Here is a 15,602-nt window from a genome sequence, read left to right on the forward strand (position 1 = left end):
CTTGCAGTTGCATTTTTCGATGGAGTGGAAGTGGGGGGTGAGTAGTGGGGAGGCCAGAGAGGAGGATGCTGCAGCAATCACAGATGACCAGGGCATTGACAAATGTGCGATGGGCAGAGCAGGGAGACTTGGTGCCAGCCTGGATGTGAGGGGAGGTGTTGAAAATGAGTCTAGGATTATGTCTACACTGTGGGGTAGGCAGGTGATTCCCAGATCACATACACGTGGCTCAGCCGTGCTGAGTACAAACTGTCTGAACCCTGTGGGCAAGTACTCAGCATGTCAGCCATGCAGCCGCTACCCATGCTACCATAGCTACCCTGCTATTTATACTTGCACTAGCTCTCATCGAGCTAGCGTGAGTATGTGTAAGTGAGCTGGGAATCACACTCGTGGCTCATAGTGTAGACATAGCCCATGTGACAGGGAGGTGGTGGGGCCAACAGCAATGAGGCAAGGTGGGAGCAAAGATGGCTTGGAAGAAATTGTTTCAGCTATGTTGATCTAGCAGTGACCTCACCAAGGTGGGCTGGGCTCTCCTGGCTCTGCTGCTGGCTTGCTGTGTGCCTGGGAGCGTCCTTCTCTTTCCATCTGCTTCCATTTCCCCATCTGTGACCTCCTGGCAGTTGTGAGGCTGCAGTCACTCGTCTTTGAAGTGTTTGACCTGCCCAGTCTGATGGTGGTTATGACAACGCTATATCAGAGCTAAGTAGTATAATTATTGTTGTTTTATTGTGCTGCTCAGACCAGTAAAATGGTTGAAAGTGAAAATGCATGAAGGGGAGGGAGAGAAGCCAAGCGGAGGAGGGACAGCAGGAGCCTCAGCCCCTGCTGTCCCTGACACACCACACACCCTGACCTCCTGGGTCCTATTTCTTCATGTTGGTTCAACATTAACCCAGACGGGGCTGGGACTTCTCTTGTCCTGCTCCCTCTTCATTTCCCCTGCAGCTGAGGCATATACCATGAGGCACAGCAGAGTCAGAGTGCTGGGCAGCCTGCTCCTTTTCTGCCTTCTGCACCTCGTGCTGAGCCATGACAGGGGTAAGGGCTCATTGAGTATCGAGGGAAGGGCAGGGGTGATGGGAGGCTGAGGAAAACGAATGGGACTGTTCATTCCCAAGCTGCAGCTGGAAGGGGAAGCCTGTATGAGGGGCTTACAGTCCCTGGAGTGGCCAGGGGTTTGTTGGTAGCTAAGATGGTAGGAGTTAGCTTGCTAAGAAGTGGGGAGAGAGCGCGCAGGGCTTCCCTATTGCTGTGTAGGGAGAAGCAGCAGTCCCCAGGTTCTGGGGAAAGAGCTGGATGAGGTGGGGAGAGTGGCTGGCTACTACAGTTCAGTGGATTGTGTTGGGTTATTCTGACTGTATATTTTAAAGCCCCCTGTCTTGGAGCATGAATGAACCTGGGGGGGAGGGAAGGGGTATCTTAATCAGTCCTGCGCCTTGTGCTGGCCACATGTGGCATTTCCTGGGCCAGGGACTCACTTTCTCTTGGTGACCTGCTTTATTTATGGGGGGCTATTGTTCTCCACTTTGCCTTTGCCCCTCTGGTTGTCAGAACAACACATGTAGTACAGGCTAGGCCCTATTTCACTCCCAGGCATATGTAATATACTGTGTCCCTGCTCCTGGTGCTCCTCCTTTGTTCCCCACTAGGGCGTCTGCTCCCTCATTCCTGTCTCTCCCTGATGTGGGGGGAGGGTCCCCTCAGACAGGACCTTCTAACGATCTCCTCTGCCCCACTGCTATGCAGAGGAATGGGAGAAGGCTGAAGCTAGGTTGGAAGTCAGGGTCTCTGAACAGGCAGATAGAAGTGATTTCCCAGCATATCCCACTGAGCTGGGATTGCAAAAAGACGCATGCCAGAGTGAGAGAAACAGCTGCCAGTATGTGGCAGTACAAAGACAGTGAGTGCTGATGCTCCAAGCAGACAGACTTTGGCCAAGTAGTGAACTAGTGGAGTGGCCTTGCCAAAGGAAATGTACAGGGAAGGAGTGGAGGCCTCAGCCATTGGGGCATCTAGGACTGGTCACAGACTTAGCTCATAGATTGCAGGGAGGTTTAGCCTGCACGGGCCTCAGGGTGAACTGGATAGGCCCTATTGGGCCTCTTTCATCCCCTGTGTTCCACTAGAGGTCAGGCAGTAGGAGAGGCTCGCTGGCTGTGTGTGTTCACTGATTCAGACCCATGACCAGACATGCAGAGCCTGCAAAGGAAACGGTTCTTTCCCAGCTCTGTGTCGAGTGACTGGTCAGTGTTCTGGTTTGATAGTTTTCCTTGGGCAGCAGCAAGCGCTTTCCCTGCTCAAGCGCCCGCGACGTGCCAACAGGGGATTCCTGGAAGAGATGCTCAAAGGCAACCTGGAACGGGAGTGTCTAGAAGAGAAATGTAGCTACGAGGAGGCCTATGAAGCCCTTGAGTCCACTGTTCGCACGGTATGTACAGCCACTCTCAGGAAATGTTCCTTCATATGCGTACCGTGAGGAGAGACCAGATAGTCAAGGATCATAGCTTCTAAAGGGTTCATCAAGGGGCTGCCAAGGTGAGGTCCATTGTGTTCCCAGACCCCCCTCAAGGAATGACTTTGGTTCTGTGGCATATTTCCTAATTGGGGCAGGAACTACCTTCCTCTCCTGAAAGGTTAGATTGGTTCTGGTGGCAGCATCCTTACAGTCCTGGGAGCCCTCCTGTCTGACAGAGCGAAAGGGAAAACTCTAGGGAGGTGCCTGACAAGCCCTATCCTCATTACTGGGGGGATGCAGCTTGGTGGAGGTAGAGGTTGGGGGTAAGAGGTTACTTTGAAGGAAATTGGGTATATTTAGTTCTATATGGAAAAAAATGAGCATCACAATGAGTGTAAATCAGTGTGTGCTGGGGGCAGGTGGAAGACAGCTGGGAAAGGTCTGTACAAGGAAACTAAATCTTAGTTGATACAGGGAAGAGCAAAATATTCTAAAAATGAAAAATTAATTGAAAACAGGTAAGAGTGCACAGGAATTAGGCCTAGGTTAAAGTACAATCTGCCCCCTGTCCCATCCCTTCTTGAGGCCCTGCTCACTCCATCCCACCTCTCCATCACTCACTATCCCCCATCCTCGCTCTCTCACTCATTTTCACTGGGCTGGGCAGGAGGTTGGAGTGCGGGAGGGGGTGAGGGCTCTGGCTGGGGGTTCGGACTCTGGGCTGAGGCCTCCGGGCAGGGGGATAGGCTGTGGAAGGGGAGTATGGGCTCTGCGGTGGGGCCAGAAAGAGGGGTTCAGGGTGCGTGTGGGTTCCAGGCTGGGGGTTGAGGTGCGGGGGGGGGGGGTGATGGCTCCTGCTGGGGGTGCGGGCTCTGGTGTGGGGCTGGGGATGAGGAGTTTGGGAAGCAGGAGGAGGCTCCGGGATGGGGCCAAAGGGTTCGGGGGGTGGGGGGATGCAGGCTCTGGGAGGGAATTTTGATGCGGGAGGGGGCTTATGGCTGGGGGTTGGGGTGTGGTAGGGGGTGAGGGATGCAGTCTCCAGGGATCCAGGCAGCATTTACCTCAGGTGGTTCCCAGCAGTGACTGGCATGTCCGGCTCCTAGGTGGAGGCATGGCCCTGGGGGCTCCGCAGGCGCTGCCCTGGTCCACAGGCGCTGCCCCCACAGCTCCCATTGGCCGTGGTTCCCAGTCAATGGGAGCTACGGAGCTGGCACTTAGGGTGGGGGCAGCATGCAGAGCTCCTGTGGCTGCGCCTCTGCTTAGGAGTTGGAGGGAGATGCTAGCTGCTTCCAGGAGCTGCGTGGAGCCAGAGCAGGCAGGGAGCCTGCCTTAGCCACGCTGCACCGCCGACCGGACTTTTAACGGCCCAGTCAACAAGTGCTGACTGGAGCCGGCAGGATCCCTTTTTGACCGGGCATTCCAGTCAAAAACTGGACATCTGGCCAACCTACGCACGCTCTTAGTACACACCAGCAGGGTCCTCATAAGCCAGTTAGTGTGCAACATGCTAGTGTGTACTAGAATGTATACCCTTCTAGCAAGGACTAACGTGCCTTGTAGATAAGTCTGTACAAGATTGCTACCAATCAGCCCCTGACTCCTTTGCTTATGATGTATCCCTTGCCCCCAAACTTTGTCAGTTATTTGTCTTTCCAGTTTAGGAGGTTTTGGCACCAGGGATTGTCCCTTACTATATGTCTAGGCAGCACCCAGCACATTTGGGATACTACTGTAATATAAATCATAGAGATAATGCTTGCCACTGTGCCTGACCTTGCAGGGATGGAAGCAGAGAGGAGTTTGTGGCTGGCTGATGTAAACTTAGGGATCCCAAGCCCAGAATGGAGAGGGAAGGCAGCTGACCACAGGAAAGGCCATTACTGCCAGTGTTTCCCACCTGAATTGCTTTGTCTCCAGTCCCCTGCTACTCTCCAAGTGGGGTAGTTCTCAAGGCAGTATTCTGCTTGAAGAGGATTTGACAGCTGGAAACTGTGATGATGCTGAGATAGGTCAGCCAGAAGTGAAATGGGCTGCTTTCAAACGGCTTCCATTGGGGCAGGGCTGTGATAGGAGAGGTATCCCCAGAATTTGACAGGAAAGCATGTGACTCAGTGTCACTTTCTCTCTGTTTCAGAGTAGCAGCCGTGTTAGTCTGTATCCGCAAAAAGAACAGGAGTACTTGTGGCACCTTAGAGACTAACAAATTTATTAGAGCATCTAAGGTGCCACAAGTACTCCTGTTCTTTTTTCTCTCTGTTGTGCTCCAGTATCTTTGATCTCAGCAGGGCCAGAGTTTGCTCCCTGTTTGCCAAGAAGGGACATTCTCTTACTGAGATGGTGTCTGGCTTTGGTTTGAATTGCAGAAGTTAAGGCAGGGCTGAGGTTCCATTACTCGGATCCTAAGTGTTTGCATTTGTTTTGCAGAATGAATTCTGGAGGAAATACACGGGTAAGTTGGTTAAAGTCCTGCAAATGCTTTGATGTCCCACAGGCTGTACTGCTGTACCCCAAAGAGCTGGCTCCCTAACTTCGTTAGCAGGGCCCACTCCCCAAGGCTCTATCCTCTCATATGTTATGCTGACTTGAGCTGCAGTGCTCATTGGAGTGCCTTTGACCTGACAGGTTTCTTGCTCTTGTTTGTTAGAATGTGAATCCCAGAGGAAGCTCAGGACAGCTCTGGATGAGTGTCTGACAGGTAAGAGGGGCTTGGAGACCTCGTGAGCCACTGGAGATAGTGAGTTCCTGGAAACCTGCTCCCAGCACAATTTGGGAGGAAATTCTAAAGAAGCAGGGAGGTCATCAGATGGACAATATCAGGGGGAGCAACAGCACTTAGAGGGGGAGGCAGAGCCCCCTAGACTTTCCTGCCATAATAATCCCCCCACAAACACTTTTTTTTAACATCCTAAAAACCCTGGAGTCCCCCTTGGAATAGCATAGGATAGATGCCCAGCTGCTGCCAGCTCCAGTGAGGAGCCAGTTCCTCGCTACTATTCCCAGCTACCCCCAGCTCCAAATCAAGGCACTGAGATACAGAAGTGAAGTCCATCAGGATGATCTGGGGGTAAAATTTGTTTAAGGTGGGTCTATGCATGTATGTGAGAACCCATGTCACGGATTTGTAGGCTGGTACCTATGGACTCCATGAAAATAGTGCCTCTGATTTCCCTCTGGATCTGACTTGCCCTCTGTTGGGACTTTGGCAGGAAACTGTGTCGCAGGCAGTGGGCAGAACTATAAAGGGACAGTTTCTGTCACCAAGTCGGGGATTGAATGTCAGTTCTGGACAAGCAAATTCCCTCACAGACCTGAGTAAGTCCATAACCCTCTTCCGCACACAATAAATCCCAGCTCTGGTTAGAGAAGCCAGGTTGTGAGGAAGACCACAACTCTGACTGGAGGGGTTCTCTAGGCTGCTAGCTACCTCATCACTCCTTTCTCATAGGTTTAACACCACCACCCATCCAAATGCCAATCTCACCAAGAATTACTGCAGGAACCCAGACAAGAACCCAAATGGCCCCTGGTGCTACACCCGAGACCCAGCAGTGCGATGGGAGGAGTGTGCTGTTCCAGTGTGTGGTGAGCCTCAACACTGGGCCTTGAGATACCCCGCTCCCTGGGAGGGAAGAATTTACTCTAATGCTGATACTAAGGACCTCAAGAAAGGGGAGGGTCTGTGGAGAGTGGGTGTGGGAGGGAGGAGTCCTGTGGGGATGGGTGGCGGAGCTATGGCTTGGAAAGTAAAGGCACACTGAGCTGGAGAGGGCTCCCCATTGTGCTGCCCATTCACCTAGCTTGCTTAGGTCCCTCTGAAGTGCTCAATCTTTCCTATTCTTCGCTACTCTAAACAGGGCCGGCTCCAGGCACCAGCGAAGGAAGCAGGTGCTTGGGGCGGCCAATGGAAAGGGGCCGCACGTCCGGGTCTTTGGCGGCAATTCGGCGGCGGGTCCCTCAGTCCCTCTCGGAGCAAAGGACTCGCCGCTAAATTGCTGCCGAAGAATGAAGCGGCATGGTAGAGCTGCCGCTGAAGTGCCGCCAATGGCGGCTTTATCTTTTTTTTTTTTTTCCGCTTCACCGCTTGGGGCAGCAAAAAAGCTGGAGCCGGCCCTGACTCTAAATAATGTTGTTCCCATAGAGCCTTGCAGCAGCTGCATCACTGCTGCCAGCCGCAGACATTCATAAATCAGGAATGAATAAGTCACATTTTTTTGCCTACTTTCTGTTTTTTTAAGTAACCATTATGGCAAAACCATCCCTCCCCTATTTGTGTGTCATACTCTCAGGTTCAAAACACACACACACACACACTCACTCACTCACTGCTTGACCTCCGCTTATCCTCTCATCACCGAGGGGGTGGGGAACTGCCGTTCTCAGTAGTGCCAGCCCCAAAGGTTCCAAAATCATGTTAGACATGAAACACGTGTGAGATTGCCCCCAAAACCATGATTTAAATATAGAGAGAGACCAAAAAACAAAATATAGGTTTTGGGTTATTTTTTTTTTTTAATTCCTGCCCCCTCCAGTGTGTGTGGGGGGTGACAATTGGTGGTCCCAATGGTCCCAAATTGATTAAGGTGATTTTTGGCACCTTGCTGCAGGAACTCTCAGCCCCCATCTGCCAGCCTCACATCTGTTCCTGCAACTCCAGGTATTCCTCGCCCCCTCCCTCTTCCCAGGCCAGGTGTTGTAGGGAGGGAGAGTGAAGGGGGAAGGCGCAGAGGAACCCTGCTGTTCCCACTGCTCACAGGAGGGGAGCAGAGCCATCCAGAGCTGCTGGGTTCTTTCTGCTCCCTCCTCCCCTCCTGTGAGACTGGCATGGGGGCGGGCAGGTCCTGAGGGGATAGCTCTGCTGGCTTCCCCAGGCGGTGGGGCAGGCAGCCAATCAGAGAGGGTTTTACCTCAGGCAGAGCTGAAACATGAGAGGGGTTGGCAGAAGGGTTTTGGCCCTGGCCAAAGGCAGGTGATGCATGAAGCACTCTCCAGCCTTGGCAGTGCTGTGTCCTCCTCCTCCCTGCCCCTCTCTCGCTTGGCAGCTGCCCCCCCCTTGTGCTCTGCCCCCGGCTCTCCCACAGGCTGCTGCACCCCCCTGGACATCCACTTAGTCTTCCCTGTGCAGGCTGCAGCCCCCTGCATCTCATTAGCCCAGCCCCTCTCCCCAGTGTCCTCTCTAGCTCCCTCTAGAGTGGCAGCCATCTTCCTTGAGATCAGCCTGGCCTCAGTCTCATTGAACAGATGGGATGTGATAGCCATCTCGCTAGGAGCAGCCTCATGTCCACATGCAGAGTCTATCAGGAAATGGCAGCCGTTGTGCCCGGAGTCAGCCCTGCTGACAGTAGGCAGTGGCAGCCCTTCTGATAGGGGAGCTTTCAAGGCTGAAACTAGGAATAAGAGCATCTGAATATATATATTTTTTAAATGCCACTGTTCCCCTTTGCTAGGGGAGACTTGGCCACTAGTCCCTGTGCTGTTCTCTGTTCCTTTGCCAGTTTCTGACCCATGGCAGAGGCTTTTACTAGCTGACTCTCCCTTAGCCATCATCTTGCTTACATGCTGAGAGACTAGCACGTTAGAGAGGCATCATTTCCCTTCATGGATGGTGCCCTGGTTGCTCATGCAGGGCAGGAATTGGCTACACCAGGGAGGGGCAGCTTCTTGGAAGCTAGGCTTGACCCTGCTGCTGCTTGGTCAGGTAGCTACGATATCACAGATGTGCCTGCTGCTGTCACAGCAGCTGCCAGCACTGGGGCTCCAGTACTACACAAGGAGAATGAAAGGAGGGTGAGGCCAAGCTACAGCTGCACAGTACCTCTCCTGGTGTCTGCCTGCCTGCCCAGGAAACTGGAGCCCTGCTCCCCATGACTTGCTGCCAGGCGAGACCTGTGAGAGAATGAGTACAGAACTAATGGACTTTGGGGCTGTGAAGAATATTTTATGTCTCATTGACTAAGGCAGAAATGTTTTGAGGGGGCCTGTGGTTTGGAAGCTGGTTGCACATGACTGCGAAGGGCTATCTCCCCATGTGCTCGAAAGGAGTGGAAGGCTGTGGTAGCTCTAGTTCAGAACTATAAGTAGTTTCTTGGGTAACCCTCCATACAGGGCCGTCCTTACCCATACGCAAAGTACGTAGCTGCGAAGGGCACCAGCGTCCTGCTCCACCTCTTTCCCCAGGGCCCCGCCCCAGCCCCACCCCCACTCCCCTGAGGACTCCAGAAGCGGTTGGTCCTGCACTCACCGGTAAATGCCTGCTCCGCTCCCCTGGCTCCCAGACACGCAGCCGACGAGTGCTGGGGGGCGGTTCTCCCCCCCTCCCCCAAAGCCTGGGAGAGAGGGGAGCAGAGCAGGCTGGGGCCAGGTCATTCCACTTCCCGCAGGAAGTGCCTGGGGCATCAATATAACTGCCTTGTAGGGAGTCTTCCCCTGAAAATGCAAACACACTGAAGTTCCATTAACACCTGGGAATAGCACAGAGAAGTGGGATGAAGGTCTGTTTCATTTTACTTTGAGTGAAGCAGCACCCCCAGGTGCCTCACTGGAGAGGAGGGGGCTCCTGGGCTGTGTGGGGTATCCCATGGGATTCAGGGAGGGGACTCCCAGACATAGTGGAGTGATGGGACATAATGAAGTGCTCTGGGGCCTGCTGGAATCTGGGCTGTAGCCAGACACCAGCACTTCCCACTGCAGGACCACGAGTCTGATAACGGCTGTCTTGCTCCTTCTCTTTCAGGTCAGGACAAGACCACAGTTCCATTTAGTCCCCGGTCCCCTCCACTGGACAAAACACAGCAGCCATGTGAAACGGACAAAGGGATGAATTACCATGGGAATCTCTCTGTCACCATCTCTGGGGTCAAGTGTTTGCCATGGGCCTCAGACAAGGCAAAGGAGCTGTCCCATGGAAATACATTTTCCCGAGAAGTGAAGCTGCTGGAGAATTATTGCCGGAATCCTGATGACGATGATGAGGGTGTCTGGTGTTATGTGGATCATCCAAATACTACCTTTGAGTACTGTGACCTGCACTACTGTGGTGAGGCGTGTCAGTGGGTATGGGGCTGCCATGGGGATCTTGGGCCTGCAGGGTGGGAGAAATTCACAGTAGCCAGGAGGATACAGTACTGTGGTGAAGGGACCCTGTAGTGAGGAGTGGGTGGGCCACAGCCTCATGGGAGGCTACACGTATGGGATTAATCTGTTTACATGAAGCCATGCATGTGTGGGTCACATGGTGTATGTATACACATGTAAGACTATGCCTGAGGTTTGAGGGGGCCCTTTATTGACTGACAACCCCATCCCCCTACATCACCTCATTATGTGCCCCCATATTCCAGCTAACTGGATGCTGCTTATTAGTTCACCTGTTGGCCAGAGGTTGGGAAGGAGAATTAGTGAACCAATGGTCTTGCTTAAAAAAGCAATATTTCCACCAACCCCAGTACGTGTGGGAAGGGATGGTGCCACTTCTGAAGTCCCTAAGTAAAACGCTAGAGCTTTGCCTCTGAACATCTCTGTCTGTCTCTCTCAGCAAGGCCTCTGGATGAGATTGACGAAGTAATAGCAGGGAGGACCATTACCCAACAGCATCAAACCTTCTTTGATGTTAAGACTTTTGGTTCAGGTGAAACAGGTGAGCAAAGGACCCAGGAGGCACAAACATAGCACCAAAAGTGCTGCAGAAGCTGCAATTCCTTCCCACAATGCATTGTTACTCAGAAAAAAAAGCCTGTTAAATGCCTACTGCTGAAAGCAGAAGTGGATGTTAAAACTACTTTAGGTTCTATCTAAAAAGCTCATCCAAAGCTAGCCCCCAGCTCCCAGTCCTTACAGTCCCAGCTTTCCCCAGCAGGAGGTGCCATGAGGAGATCCCTGCTACTTCAACCCTGGTTCAGAGCAAGAAGTGCTGTAGGAGAAGGTGCAAGACTGCTGGCTTTGGGAGATCTTCCAGTCCCAGCCTCTCCCAGCAAAGAGCACAATAGAGAATGAGTAGGGTTACTGTCTTTTGAAATGCAAAAAAATCATCACTTCCTACCCTCCCACCCCCAAGGCAAGCCTGCCACAACCCCAACCACAAGGCAATTCCGCAAACCCCCCCCCCCCTTCAACAGCCACTTATAGTATATAGGGAGAACATCATCGATAACAAATGGGCATTTGTTTTATCAGCACATTTTGCCAGCCACCCTTTAGTCTGTTTCGTTAACCAGTTGTCACTGAATGTGCATTTTTTTGCATTCTGATGTGAGCTTTATTTTTTTATTGGGGGGAGGGGAGTAGTAGGATCACTCACACCATCGCCCTGATCTTCCATTATTTAATATGCCTTGCATGTCTCCTCAATCCTGCATGGCTCAAACCCTCTCTCGCACGTGCAGTGTGCTTGCATGTTGGAGGGCAAGGAAGCTGTTATATTTTCAACAGTTTTGATTTGTTATTGCTTAAACTGTGGAAGTGGGAACACTGCAGCATTGTTAGCTGGACACACAAACTTTTAACATTAGATATCCCAGTGTAGTGTGGTGATAATGTAAATCTTTAGACCCATATGGAAGAAACCAGGCAGATTACATTTATTTTTCTGGTAACTGGCAAATTCATAAAAAAAACAGCCAGGCCAGTCAAATACCAGCCAGGTGGTAACCCTAAAAATGAGGCAGCTATCAATTACTCCCAGTCAAGCATGTTGTTGTCTGTAGAGTGGGTCCCCTGTATTGCAAATCAGGCAGAGTAACAGAGACAGGCTGCCTGGTTTTTCAGATTGTGGCATCCGTCCCCTGTTTGAGAAGAAACAGATTTCTGATAAGAGTGAGCGTGAGCTGTTGGACTCCTACTTTGAGGGCCGGGTTGTAGAGGGGGAAGATGCAGAAGTTGGCAGTGCCCCCTGGTAAGTACTGTTGCTGCAGTTCCTCTACAGTCTTTCCTTTTAGACCGGGGAAATCAGGAATCTGTCAGCTGGCATGGTGTAGTCAGCCAGCACCACCTCTACTCAGAGCCCTTTCTGGGGTTGACTTGGCAGCACTACTACAGCTGGACAGAGACTCCCTCTTTCCTTTGGAGCCAAGTGCATGGCTGCCATGGAAAGGGAAGCACGCTGCAGACTGTGTGTTTCACCCTCATCCTACTTGTTCCAGTCCTGCAGGCACAGGTCTCTGTTGGTGGCCATGGCAGGGATTAGAAGTCTAATTAGATGGGGAAAGTGGCAGGGGAAAAGTACCCTTCAGATAGGACTGCAAGGAGAATACTCATCCTCAGTTCCAGGTCCCAGGGTCCTAAGAACTAGACCTGACTCATGCTAGGGGAGTGCTGTCATGGTCTCCTGGGGCAGTGAGGGCAGGTTTCCCTGGTCATGCCAAACTGCTGTTCCTGCAAGGCACGCAAGAACATGCAGCCAGCTGAGCCAGTGCCCTGGGTAAATCTCTCACCTTCTCTTCCCATCCCAGGCAGGTGATGCTTTTCAGGAAGAGTCCACAGGAGTTGCTGTGTGGTGCCAGCCTCATCAGCGACCGCTGGGTCCTTACTGCTGCCCACTGCCTCCTTTACCCACCCTGGGACAAGAACTTCACCACAGATGACATCTTGGTGCGGATTGGGAAGCACCAGAGAACAAAGTAAGAACTTGAATGGGGGAGGGAGGGGGAAGCAGATGGGAGTCCCCCATGAGTGTAGTGGGAAAATAAAATTGGGGTCTAGAGAGGATGTCATCTGGCATTATGGGAACCCGCGTGGCGAACCAGACTGTCAGGTGCTTCCCCAGGTTATAGTGGGTTCCCGTGGAGATACCACTCACTGAGGCTCTGCTGATCCCAGAGTCTAAAGTGAAAGGGAGGGCAGTTTGCACCCCTCCCAGGGCCACTCTTCCTTGTGAGAAGGATGGTGCTGCAAGCCAGCCAGAGGGCCAGCAGCCCCCAGAGCTCACAGCTGCTGCACAGTCACTTCTCTCCTTCCGTTGGAACCGTTTCAGGTACGAGAAGAACATAGAGAAAATCGCCCTGCTGGATAAAATCATCATCCATCCCAAGTACAACTGGAGAGAGAACCTGGACCGAGACATTGCACTGTTGCTGCTGAAGAAACCCATAGTTTTTAGCGACCGCATCCACCCTGTCTGTCTGCCCACCAGAGAGCTGGTGCAGAGGTGAGGAGGCTGGAGGGAGAAAGCAGCCCCAGAACCCCAGGGAGCAAGGCTGCAAATGTCTCCTTTGGGTCTACATGAAGGATCAGGAAAGCCCTAGCAAAAAGCAGGATGCATCTTTTGTGCTGGTTTGCAATAGGGGAGCCAGTTGGGGAGGTGCCCCTCCAGAGTCTGGGCAGTGCTAGGCTATAAGGGTGACATGTAATATTTCCATGTGCTTTAACCTTGCTTCTTCCTGCAGCCTGATGCTGTCAGGCTTCAAAGGGCGGGTATCTGGATGGGGAAATCTGTATGAGACCTGGAGCTCTGGCACCACCGCACTGCCCTCAGTTCTGCAACAGGTGAACCTCCCCATAGTCAGCCAGGATACCTGCAAGGCATCCACTAACATCAAACTCACTGAAAACATGTTCTGTGCAGGTAAGTGCTGCTGGGTGTGCAGAGCTAACTGCTGCACATGGGGGCAGTGATGGATGGGTCAGGGGGCAGAGTTGCTCTCGGTACCATGTGCCATAATGCAAGGGCTCACTTAGATCAACGTTTACTGGGCAGTAATTAAGCTATCCTAAAGAAATAGTATGCCCAGGGCATGAATGAGCCTCTGGAATTCCCAGCCTATGTAGGAGATGAATAGGGGGACCAGACAGCAAATGTGAAGAATTGGGACAGGGGATGGGGGGTAATAGGAGCCTATATAAGAAAAAGACCCAAAAATCAGGACTGTCCCTATAAAATTGGGACATCTGGTCACCCTAGGGATGAAGAATTTAGAGCCATGAATAAGGTTCTGGGGGATCAGTTGGTTGTGAGAGATGAGATAGAATGGGGCTTGGAATTCTCCCCTCCCTCCTGTACAGAATTAGCAGAGTCTAGCATTAGGGGATTCCGAGGGTTTGGCTGTAGTAGTGGTCAATACCTAGGATACTGAATGTGAGGGAGTGACTGCCTGAGCCTGTTTTACATAGTGCTTCATTCAACTTGCATTGCTGAAAATATTAGTGTTAAATAGCACCAGCTGAGGGCAGAGACTGCAGCATTTGGAGGCAAGGAAACAGACTTTTAGATAATGAAAACAGAGGGAGGCTGTTCCAGAGCTGCAGCAGAGAGCCCTGACCCTAGCAGTGGTGATACCAATAATATAGGACGGGGTGGGCAAACTTTTTGGCCCGAGGGCCACATATGGGAATAGAAATTGTACGGCGGGCTAGGAATACTCACAAAATTGGGGTTGGAGGGGGCGGTGAAGTGTGGGCTCTGGCTGGGGGTGAGGAGTGTGCTCCAGGCTGGGACTGAGGGGTTTGGAGGGCGATCAGGGCAGGGGCTCTGGGGATGAGGGGATTGGGGTGCAGGAGGGTGCTCCAGGCAGAGACCAAGGGTTTTGAGGGGGGATTTAGGGGTGCAGGCCACAGGCAGCGCTTATCTCAAGTGGCTCATGGAAGCAGCAGCATGTCCCTGCTCCAGCTCCTATGTGAAGATGTAGCCAGGCAGCTCCCATTGGCCACAGTTGCTGGCCAATGGGAGCTGCAGGGGTGGTGCTTGGAGTAGGGGCAGTGTGCAGAGCAGTCTGCCCCTACCCATTGGAGCAGCTAGGCTATGGCACTGCTTCTGGGAGCCATGTAGAGCAGCCCCTGGCCCCACTCTCCCAATGGGAGCTTGAGGGCTGGATTAAAATGGGTGGAAGGCCATAGTTTGCTCACCCTGCTATAGGAAGAAATCAGGTGAGAATAGCAAAAAGTCTTTTAAGGGGAATAGAATACAGCAAAGCTAGGTATGATCTTAAATAAGGGCAACTGAATCCTGTAATAAAGAGGGGAGGGGATTAAATGAATGCGAGAAGACTGACTGGATTTTGCTCAAAAAAACTAGGACTTAGAGTAGGGACCTACAATATCCCAGGCCAAAGCTGTAGTGTGTGTGGGAGGGAGATCACAGTAGATGGGAGTCTGGGGCAGTGTACCAATCCAGGGGAGAGGAGATGGAATTAAGGCAGCACTAGAAACAGAAGGTGGGGGTGGCTATAAGAAAGCACCTTTATTTGCGCTTTTCAGTGGAAAGATACTAATCAAGTAAGCTGGTAGCTTTATGATGACTAACACAGAGGGTGAGTAAGGGCATGTTTGGAAGGGCCATACTGTTAGTACCATTTCCCAGACTTAGCATCGGTGTAACATTAAAGGTACAAATGAAGAAGTAGAGAAAACAGCCCTTTGCCTCTTCTCCTGTAGGGTACGGGCCTGAAGACTCCAAGAGAGGGGATGCTTGTGAGGGGGACAGTGGGGGCCCTTTTGTCATGAAGGTATGTGCAACAAGCATGGTGGCTTTGCTCATAGGAGACTTTGGGAGTAGGTTGCCACGGAAGCCTTATAACATTAAGAGGGCTGAAGTGATAGTGGGGAGGTGTTCTCTCAAATGGCTGCAGATGCAGTTACCTAAACAGTAGATCTATTTCTGGGTTTGAACTGAAGAGAAATCCTGATTCATCAAGCTTCATGCATTCTCAGAGCACCTGTGAAGAGTTTAAGGGAGTGATAGCTTGCCTGAGCAGATCTACACCAGCTGGGTATCCAGCTAAACAGGTGACTGTTAGTGCTCCCATCCAACTGGGCTACAGCTATCACTGCTGAGCTCTACCTAGCCCAGCTGGAGGTCTAGGCTGGCTAGGGCACAAATCTCACTGCTCTTGAGGCTAGCCCTATGTAGAGTACTAATTTATTTTCCTATCTGTCTCTGTAAGAGCCCAGAAGAAAACCGCTGGTATCAGGTGGGGATCGTCTCATGGGGAGAAGGCTGTGACCGTGATGATAAATATGGATTTTATACACATGTATTCCGCTTGAAGAAATGGATGCTAAAAACCATCAACAAATATGGGCAATAAAGAAAGCATCTGTCACATCTCAACTCTTACAGCTGCTTTAATTTGTAGCAATATGAACACTAAGGAACCTGAAGTAAGATGTCTAGAGGTATTCTCTGGCACCATTGCCAATAAAATAGTTATAGCAA

The 15,602-nt window shown here is 51.8% G+C and overlaps 1 protein-coding gene across 2 annotated transcripts; it reads left to right on the plus strand.

The window, feature by feature from the left end:
• The first annotated feature begins 569 nt into the window (after nt 1–569).
• Nucleotides 570–15,491, plus strand: F2 (coagulation factor II, thrombin). Of its 2 annotated transcripts, none has more exons than XM_054028408.1 (14): nt 570–1,044; nt 2,271–2,434; nt 4,886–4,910; nt 5,106–5,156; nt 5,668–5,773; nt 5,907–6,043; nt 9,192–9,494; nt 9,993–10,094; nt 11,222–11,348; nt 11,905–12,072; nt 12,426–12,599; nt 12,838–13,016; nt 14,822–14,892; nt 15,331–15,491. In XM_054028408.1, the coding sequence occupies exons 1-14, from the start codon at nt 771–773 to the stop codon at nt 15,472–15,474; spliced, it is 2,025 nt and encodes a 674-aa protein (XP_053884383.1). In that variant the 5' UTR covers nt 570–770; the 3' UTR covers nt 15,475–15,491. The 2 variants fall into 2 exon arrangements, with proteins under 2 accessions (XP_053884383.1, XP_053884382.1); XM_054028407.1 differs by having other exon boundaries at nt 571–1,044; nt 2,232–2,434.
• Nucleotides 15,492–15,602: the final 111 nt, after the last annotated feature.

The sequence above is a fragment of the Malaclemys terrapin genome, chromosome 4 (genome assembly GCF_027887155.1).
Source record: "Malaclemys terrapin pileata isolate rMalTer1 chromosome 4, rMalTer1.hap1, whole genome shotgun sequence".
NCBI lineage: Eukaryota > Metazoa > Chordata > Testudines > Emydidae > Malaclemys > Malaclemys terrapin.